Source organism: Trichechus manatus, unplaced genomic scaffold, assembly GCF_000243295.1.
Source record: "Trichechus manatus latirostris isolate Lorelei unplaced genomic scaffold, TriManLat1.0 scaffold00153, whole genome shotgun sequence".
NCBI lineage: Eukaryota > Metazoa > Chordata > Mammalia > Sirenia > Trichechidae > Trichechus > Trichechus manatus.
The window spans coordinates 3,655,113-3,665,262 of NW_004444089.1; the positions used below are offsets into that span (position 1 = coordinate 3,655,113).

General features: G+C 41.9%; 1 protein-coding gene across 4 annotated transcripts in view; it reads right to left on the reverse strand.

Annotated features, from left to right (window-relative positions):
* LOC101352921 (NEDD4 binding protein 2 like 2) overlaps window positions 1-10,150 on the reverse strand; it is a 19,225-nt gene that overhangs the window by 2,466 nt on the left and 6,609 nt on the right. For 2 of the 4 annotated variants that reach the window (XM_023740344.1, XM_023740345.1), the window contains exons 3-4: window positions 3,295-3,419; window positions 7-301 (exon numbers count right to left, since the gene is read on the reverse strand). In XM_023740344.1, the coding sequence (XP_023596112.1) occupies window positions 114-301; window positions 3,295-3,419 (313 nt within the window). In that variant the 3' untranslated portion in view covers window positions 7-113. Of the gene's footprint in view, window positions 1-6; window positions 302-3,294; window positions 3,420-10,150 lie in introns of those variants that run through there. The other 2 variants (XM_023740346.1, XM_023740347.1) reach the window with 2 other exon arrangements.

Genomic DNA, 10,150 nt, shown 5'->3' on the forward strand with positions numbered 1-10,150 from the left:
TAAAATAATACATTTTGTAAACATTCCAACTGGATGAACCCCAATTACCGTCCTCAGGTCCAGGCAGAACTAACAAGATGCGCAGATTCTTTAATAAGCACCACTATCAATTTTTACAGAACGAGGCAGACCAATAAACCTCTCTGGAAACAAGCACAACAGACAAACAGAGCACGGCAAACAGCAGACGCCCTCTCGTATCTCATAGTTACCATCTTCACGTATGGCTTCATCTCCCAAGCTTGCGTGTTAGTGTTGTCTATTATAACTGGAGATCGCCCCTGAGCAATAGCTTGTTTCGCTGAAATGAAAGTAAATTCAGAAGACAAAAACAAACAGCTATCAGGTTAAAATACACAAACAAGATGAAAATTCCAACATTCGTTATTAAGCAAGGTTCTACACGTCTGCACTTGACACCAAACTATCTGATCTCGAGTCGGCACAGTGAGGACAAAGTCCTCCGCTGGATGCCAAGGGACTTGAGACATGACCACGTCCGTGTGTGTCCTCCCGAGCAGGTGCTGGCTTTGAAAAACCTGCTGTAAATGACATTTCGGGTACAACAATCTGTTGAGCCTCCAGCTAACGGAGCCTCCAGTCTGGAGCGAACTCCCACTTACAGGAAGCACAGATGACAGAGGAGCGAGTTACATCTGAAGGCGGGCTGGGTAGGAGAGGAGACGAAAATGTAGGGACTGGAGAGATGGGGCTTGTTAACTGAAAATGGGCAGTGACAAAACATGTAAGAATGATCTCATCTAGGTCAGAAGGAGAAAGATCTAGGAAGATTTATACTAACATATTAAAAGCTGTCATCTGTAGGTGGTAGGAATATCTGTATTTTATGTTTACTTGTATTTTCCAATTTTCTACAATGTACACATAATGTGTTTCAAGTAAGAAAGGCTAATGTAAAACAATAAAGTGGTATGCACTTACCATTACTCACCAGCAAAACTTTATAAACCAGGAGGTTAAATACCACGTTTCCAGTAACCTGTGCATATTTCCCAGGGTTATGAATTCTCAAATGGGGAGTCAAGGGACGGTAGGGTTTTATAAATGTATGTCTCTCTGCCAACGCCATCTCTTCCCCCATGAGGTAAGAATCACTACCTCGTGAGCCGGCATTAATCACGGGAGTGTGTGTAGCCCTTAGGTGTAGCGAAGGACAATAATTAAGAACTTCTGATAAAAATAAAAAGGCTGAGGGAAAATGCAGTCCCATGGAAGTTTTCTCAGGACTCAGAAGTCAAGTTACTAAGTTCTACACAAGAGAAACTTTTAAACAGGTGTCTAGGGCAGACAAAATTCTAAACATTAGTTAAGCAGTAATAACTCCCCGCTAACCAACCAGCCATGGTGGGATGAAGATTTAAGAAAAGGTATCTCTAAGAACCAAAAGAAATTTAGAATTTGGGTCACAAACAGGATATCAAAATGCCATCAACTCTCGTTACTCCATCCCCAACCATAAACAGTGATCAAATCTTCCATTAAAAAAAAGCTTATTAAAATAATTTTCCTTCACATCTGACAGACTTACACCTCCAAGGAGTTATGTGCTGGAAGACGCTGTTAGTTGCCGCTGAGTCGACTCCGACTCACGGCAACCCCACGTCTCCTCCACAGGGTTTTCAAGGCTTTCAGGGTTCAGAAGATTACCAGGCCTGTCTTCTGAGGTGCCTCTGGGTGGGTTTGAACCACCAGCCTTTTGGCTAGTAGTTGAGTGATTAACCGTTTGCATCACCCAGGGACTCCTATCTTCTGGAAGAGGAGCTTATTAACCAAATAAATTTGACTTGTGGGAATGGCAAGATTATTCTCTTTCCAGGAATAATATCATCCAACAGCACATTCAAGAGCCCTGGTGGCGCAGTGGTTAAGCACTTGGCTGCTAACCAAAAGGTCAGTGATTCAAACCCACCAGCCATTCTGCAGAAGAAAGATGTGGCAATCTGCTCCCATAAAGATTACAGTATTGGAAACCCTATGGGGCAGTTCTACCCTGTCACATGGGGTCGCTATGAGTCAGAACCAATAGTGATGGGTCTGGTTGGTTCTGGAACACCACATTCCAGTGCATTCCGTAACAAAAGACTCCACAAGAGTAGACGCCACAAGAACACAACTCCTGGGTAAACAAGCTCCAACTATATTTGAAAACTCAAATAACAAGAGTCAACTTCTTCGACAAATTAACCACCACACTATAAGACAGAGAAGAATGACAGCTTTGGAGATGGTTTGAATTTGTAAGTGTTCTAAGACGGCTTTATATTCTTCTAATAATAAACACTCTAACATAAGGCAGGGGTCCCTGGGTGGTACAAACCGTTACACGTTTGGCTGCTATCCAAAAGGCGGAAGGTTCAAGTCCACTCTGAGGAACCTTGGAATAAAGGCCTGGTGATCTACTTCCAAAAAATCAGACATTGAAAACCCTATGGAGCGCAGTTCTACTCTGACACACATGGGGTCGCCGTGAGTCAGAATCAACTAGATGGCAACTGGTTTTTAACATCAGGCAAACAGACATGCCCAGAATGGTGCCTGGCATTTGAAAGTGCTCAAAAAAAATCTGTTAAAAAAAGGAATTTTTCCCTAAAGAAAATAAGCCGTGCTTATAATTTTCACAATGGTAATCTGCATCCGTAAAGATTACAGCCAAGAAAAGCCTAGGCATGATCCACGCCACAACGTGGATAAAACTTAAAAACATTACGCCAAGTGAGAGCAGGCGGACGCCAAAGGCCACGTATGACGTGATGCCATTTACATGAAAGGTGCAGAACAGGCAAAGCCAGAGAAACAGAAACCAGATCAGTGGTTGCCAGAGCTAGGGAAGAGGGAGTGGGGACCGACTGTGAATGGGTACGGGGCTTCCTCTTCGGGTGCTAAAAAATATTTTAGAATCAGGTAGTGGTGATGGCTGTACAACCTTGTGAAGATACTACAAACAGCCTTATTTGTACACTTTAAAATGGTGAATTTTATTTTATGTGAATTATATCTGAATACATGATAATGAAAAAGATTCCCTCCCAAAAAAAGAAAACCCTATGGAACAGTTCTACTCTGTAACACATGGGGTCGCCATGAGTTGGAATCAACTTGATGGCAATGAGTTGTTTTCTTTTCCCCCCAAATACATGAAGAAATTGGGTCTCACAACTGCTAAATAGCTGGTCAAAGTCACTCAGCTGGCAAAGTCTGAGTCGAGAATAAAACAGGTTTTCTGACTCCTAGCCAACCAGTACTCTATCCCGGGAGACTTGACCCAAAACAAACCTCTGTTCTGGTTCCAGTCATGGGCATCACCGAGTTGATTAACATTATACTTGTACCCATCTTGATAGAGAAAATAGTCATCAGTGCTGAACACAATGCCATCACGACTCTGACCAAGCAGAATTCTGTTAATAAAAGAAATCATAAAGGTGCCATTTATGAAATCTATTACCACCAGAAAGGAACCACATAGGAAAGGTTACTGAATGAATTTCTGGTACTTACCTGTAAGGATACAGCAAACAGACTAGTACAGGAGCTGAACACCACTGTAAGTGTTCAGATTTCAAACACCACGTCACACCTAAATCTACACAATTACAGCCAGTACGAAAACCTTTTAAAAACAGCATTTGTATGACAGCTTTTTCAAACACTCTTAACTGAATCCCAAAATTATGTCCACTATTATCCACATTTTAACTTTAGTGCATTTGTATTTGGTGTATGAAATTGCCTGACTTTAATGCAACAGGTAACCTAACAAGCGAATCAGCCTAAGCAAGCAATCCATCTGGGGAGGACCATCTTTGACCCAGAGAGCGCTGCTGAACTCATTTCCATGAAGCACAAACACAGGGGACCTCCAAGGAGGAGTCGAGATCACGTGAGGTTTAACGCTGTGAAACAACCTAGGAGCCCCCAAAATATAATCACTTCAAAATTCATAAGAGATTAAATTACTAAATGAAATGCTGAATTGGAAAACTGTTGTTTTATATGTTTTTACAATAAAAACAAATAAATTACTAAATAAAATTAATGACTAAATACTAAATAAAGAAGAAACTCTCAGATTAAGTCAATCATAACGAAGCTTTGTCTTGACAATGTGATACCTGTTGCCGTCCAGAAGATTCTGACTCACAGCGACCCCATGGGACAGAGTAGAACTGTCCCACCGGGTTTTCTAGGCTGTCATCTTTACGGGAGCTGATTGCCAGGTCTTTCTCCCATGGAACCACAGGGTGGGTTTGAACTGCCAATCTTTTGCTTAGCAGCCCAGTGCTTAACCACTGTGCCACCAGGGCTCCTTGACAATGTGGTATCACCTCAAACTTCTAAGCACACAGAGGTTAATCAGTGCCCAGAGTGTTAGAGAATCCTGATAACTCATGAAAGAGATCAGGGTGTACAAAGAAAGGGGGAAAATTAATAAGAGAAAGATTTGGACCAAAAAAAAAAAAAAAAAGGATTTTACGTATTTTGTTTCTCTTCTCTCTCTCAACCATTAGGCAACTGAGTATCACAACTTTTTTTTGGAGGGGGTGAGAGGGGTAGAAAGTGATAGAAGGGACTGAGAGCAAAAGAATACTGTCCCAGGATGGTTCAAGAATATTTAATCAACCAGTTTCCATGGAGTCGACTCCCACTCATGGTGACCCCATGTGTGTCAGAGAAGAACTGTGCTCCCTAGGGGTTTCAATGGCTGATTTCTCAGAAGTAAATCACCAGGCCTTTCTTCCAAGGCGTCTCAAGGTGGACTTGAACCTCCAACCTTTCAGTTAGCGGCTGAGCGTGTCAACCATTTGCATCACCCAGGAACTCCTAAAAAATATTTATTTCCTACTAAAATGTAGGAAGGATTTCAACTATTAATGTGACAAACACGTCATCTCTTCTTCTCCCAGCTTATAATAAAATAATGTATACTTTACAATAAAAATAAACTTGTATATATCAAATAAAAATACTTAACAAAATTATAGTTCAAGTTATTTCAAACAAATCTCATGAAAGTTAATGGTTTGGGTCTTTGTTCCTTGTTTTGGGGCTGCAGTAGGATTGTTGTTTTTAAGCAACCATAATTTTTCCAAAATATACCCTTTCAACACCTTTGGCATTTTCTATAAATGCCACAATATTAACATTCTAAACCCAAAGCTCGATCACCTAAAAAGAGATTTTGATCCTATTCAACCATATAAACCAAACACCAAACCCACTGCCACTGAGTTGATTTCGACTCACGGCGACCCTATAGAGTAGAGTAGAACTGCCCCGTAGGGATTCCAAGGCGGTAATCTTTATGGAAGCAGACTGCCAGGTCTTTTTCCTGTGGAGTGGCTGGTGGGTTGTAACTGCCAACCTTAAGGTTAGCAGCTGAGCAATTAACCACTACGCCACCATGGCACCTCATTCAATCATATAAGGCCTTAGGAGTAGCAGAGTCTCATGTTTCCAAGACGGCCGACGTTTCCTTTCCCTGTGCTCCATTACAGGCAGTCCCCAGGTTACCAGTGAGATCCATTCCTGAGTGTGTCTTTCAGCTGAATTTGCAGGTAAGTCGAAACAGGTGCCTATGGTTCTGGCAATCTACGCTGTCCTACAGGGTCGCTGTGAGAAGGGGATTGACCCAATGGCACCAGGTTTAGTGCAAGAAAAGGCTCGAAGCCTTTTCAATGATTTAAAAGCTGCACGTGCAGCAAGTGAGGGTCATTATGACGAAGAATTTGTTGCCAGTAGGGGTCGGTTCAGTAGTTTCAAAGTGAGGGCAAATTTACCCAACAGTAAAGGGTAAGTATAGTTGTCCGTAAGTTGGATGTTCATAACTCAGGGACTTATTTTATTTTATACTAATATTTATTTTATACTAATAATGACTTTTAAGATGTTAATAAAACCATACTCTAAGACTCTAGTAACTTCTGTATCAAAGAAAATTTTTAACCACTCACAAATTAAAAGGGGGGGTCCAGTAAATCAATTTATGTCACTGAACCAGGTCAACACCAAACATGAACAATTCTCTACAAAAAGCATCTTTTTAAAATATATAAATCACAATTAGCTAAAATTATTTACTATAATTCTACCCCTAGAATCTAGTTGAATTCTGCTCAGATCAACCTTTCATCAATGTGTTGTCAGGCTCTCTAAAAGTGCAAAGAGTTCGTAACGTTATACCAACTGTTCTGCACATAAATGTTTCTCTCATAAATATTTAGCCTCTACTTCTGTTAGAATTTAATCCCAGACAGGACAGATTGCTCACGTACACTTTAAAAAATTTCCTGAATAACCTCCGACTAGTTTTTATTTTCTTTTGTTTTAATGAAGCTTTATTTTGGGGATTTGTACTTTACAAAATACCTATATGAATCTGGCGATATCTGATGCCATACCAAGCATTTGATGCAAAAATATTTGAGAGTATTAGTATTCTATCGGAAACCCTATAGGACAGTTCTGCTCTTTCCTACATGGTCGCTGTGAGTCAGAATTGACTCAACAGCGAAGGGTTTGGTTTTTGGGTTTGGTGATGCAGTGGTTAAGCTCTCAGCTGCTAACTGAAAGTTCAGTGGTTCGAACTCACCAGCCATGCTCCTCATGAGAAAGATGTGGCAGTCTGCCTTGTAAAGCTTACAGCCTTGGCAACCCCATGGGGCAGTTGTACCCTGTCCTATAGGGTCGTTATGAGTTGGAATCGACTTGATGGCAATGGGTATTACCACATTCAATTCTCACAACAACCCCGCCAATTTGTTACTAACCCAAATCTAAAAAAGAAAATAAACTCAGGAGTCAGGCCACCAGAGTCACATAAACAGTCATGGGAGAGCCCTGATTAGGGGCCTCTTAAATCCCAAAACCAATGGCCTCCAGGGACCCCTGCCTCCTGGCACCCACACCTTTGTGGGTGGGCTGGATTTAATGACTAGTGTCTCAGAGTCGCTGTGGCAGAGGTCATGGGGTGTCATTTGGGGGGCGGAGGTGGTGTTCTCTCTGTCTGACACTTCATGAACTTTCACTTCCTGACTTACTGAGTAGCTCTGCATACCCCTGGCGTAAGGCCACTTCTCTCTCCAAACACTCCTTAAATTAAGAATAAAGAGACCTACAAAAGAAAGGGTTCATCTTCCCTCTGGAGTTTAAACTGACATCTCCCTGCTCCAAAAACAGGGAGGAAAAACAAAACAAAAACCCTCTTTCCATCTCTCTTTAAGTTACGGTAAGTTGCTTCCCACCACTGTCGAAAATTACCAATTTGGAGGCTTAGAACAACACGAATCTGTTATCTTACGGTTCTGCTGGTGAGATGCACCAAATCGAATCATAGCTAAAATCAAGGTCTGGGCAGGCCAGCTTTCACTCTGGAGGCTCTCAGGTGGGGAGAATCTGGGTTCCTGCCTGTCCAGCTTCTAGCAGCTGTCTGCATTCCTTGGCTCGTGGCCCCTTCTTCCATCCTCAAAGCCAGCAGCGCACTGTCTCCTCTCCTCTCTGACCTCTGCTTTCATCCTGACATGATCACCTCACTCCCTCTTGCCCCCTTAAAAGGATCCTTGTGATTAAATAGGGCCATCTCAAAATCTTTAATTTAATCACAGCTGCAAAGTTCTCTTTACCGTGTAAGATAATATATTCACAAACTCCAGGGATTAAGATACGGACATCTTGGGGAGCAGGGGCCATTATTCAACCTACCATAGTAAATACAACAACAGTTTTAAAAAAAAAACAAAAAACTGCTTTCTCAAGTTCTACGCTCCAGTTTATTTCCTGGATGCTAAGGAAGATCCTGCTGTTTCACCCATCTCCCTAAATTATACAAACTTCTCCTATATCTTCAGTTTTTTTTACTTTTATTTCTCTCATTCATCTAGAAGTTACTTTTGTGAAGGATGTAAGACAGAGCTGTAAATAATTTCTTCCGGACTAATAATACTCCAATTTCACTTATTAAACACTTTTTCTATGCTGATATGGAATGCCATTTTCAGGGGCGGATTACCCAATAAGCAAGATACACACGAGCTTAGCTGTGCTCACTTACTAATCTGGAGTGCACAATTTCACGTCACAGACGTGGTGAAACCACGTGAAACTGCGCACTCCAGACTGGTAAGTAAACACAAGTCAGCCCGTGTGTTGTCTTGCTCACCGGTTAATCTGCCCCTGCATTTCCTGGGACACTAAACTCTCGTATACGCAGGTCTGATTCCGGATTCTCTAATCGTATCTATTTGTCTCTTCTTTGGCCACTTATCATAAAGTTTTGATTACAGGAACTTTTAAATATATTTTGATATCTGGTAGAGCAAATTTCCTCTTACAGTTTTTTTGTTTTCAAATTGTCCTTGAAATGTTCTGACACATTTATATGCCACATGAACTTCAGAATCAGCTTATTCAAATTCATACAAAAATCCCTTTGGGATTGTGATTAAAGTTACCTTGAACTTATAAATTAGTTCAGGGGAGTAGCGACATCTTTACTGAGTCTTCTCATCTATAAAACTGCCACAGCCAAACCTCTGGCCAAAGCAGCTGAAGTGGCCCTTCCTGACTCCGAGTATCACCAGCGAAGATGTCCTAGGCGCTTACCACACTGGAGGCAGCATAGTCTGGGGGACAGAACAGGGGGCCTGAATGTAAAGTCCAGTTCTATCCCTTACAAGACATGTGGCCTGTTTAGGGAACCATTCTGTGTGCTTGCTTATAACCTGGGACATTAACCTGAGGCCTGTGCAGAGGCACCACACCACCTCAGGCCCACCCGACCCTGCAGGCGCTCCATAAACTGTAGCTACAGTTACTAGAGGCAGGGCAGGGCCCTGGGCAGGCTGCTGGGATACCAAGTCGCCAAGCCTGGGTCTCTACTTACAACCTAGATGAGCAGATCTGAATTACATTCGATACAGCGATGACTACAATTTACCTTCAACTACTTCAGCACATCATGGGGTAGACGCTTGAAGCTCCATCCTAAGCACAGTCATGGGAGAGCCCTGATAAGGGGTCCCTCTGACCCCAAAACCAATGGCCTCCAGGGATCCCTGCCTCCCAGTATTCACACCTTTGTGTAACTGCCTACTATGTTTAGGGCAGAGATGATTTAAGCTATCTCCTAAGCCCAGTTACCCCGATCAAGAAATCATACCCCATGCGAGCTAAGCAGAAAGGCTATTTATTCTCCAGAGGTGACTACGAGAGGCTATTATTACAAGTGCTTCAACTATCTTTATCTCTGAACAGCTCCAGACATTCTGCTAATCAGCATAATGGATTCTAGAAATAGGTTTTTATTTATTAAATTAAATGCTTGTTTATTAGGCTAAAGAGCCCTGGGGGTGCAGTGGTCAAGTGCTTCTACGGCTGCTAACCAAAAAGGTCAGCACTTCAAATCCACCAGCTGCTCCGTGGAAACCCTATGGGGCAGTTCTACTCTATCCTACAGGGTTGCTATGAGTTGGAACCAACTCAACGGCAATGGGTTTGGGTTTTTTTGTTTGTTTGTTTATTAGGCTAAAAGATGTTGAAAATACACTCTCGTTAGTGAAACTGGTAGTGTACAAGAAATGTGGACGAGTTAAATATTTAGATTCCCCATCCTTGCATGAACAGGGCATGAGAATCTAGCAAAGTCTACAACCTGCACCCCTGGGAATGATACCCAAGGCTTGATCCTTAAATGGTCCCCATGTGTTCAACCACTGGGCCAGAGGATTCTGTTTGCCTGATGTCAACTACAATGGTAACAAAATTCTACCCCTAGAATATAGCTGAATTCTGCCTCAGAGCAACCCTTCCTCAAACTGTTGTCAGGTTGTCTAAAAGTACAGAGTTCATAAGGTTATACAAACTGTTTTGCACATAAATGTTTCACTCATAAATACTTGGCCTGTACTTGTGTTAGAACTTAAGCTAACACTTGCTTTTACTAAAATCTGGTAGTGAAGGGGAGAAACAACTAACCTTCACCCATTTAAAACCAGAAGTAGTGACTAATGACTGCCAAAACCTATAGTGCATTAATATCTGTCCGAATTGGCTAAGGTCAGTTATTAATAAATAAAAACGATGCTGTCCTGTGTAACGTATGCTAAGTGCAAGAAGAGAGGTAAAGGCAAATACT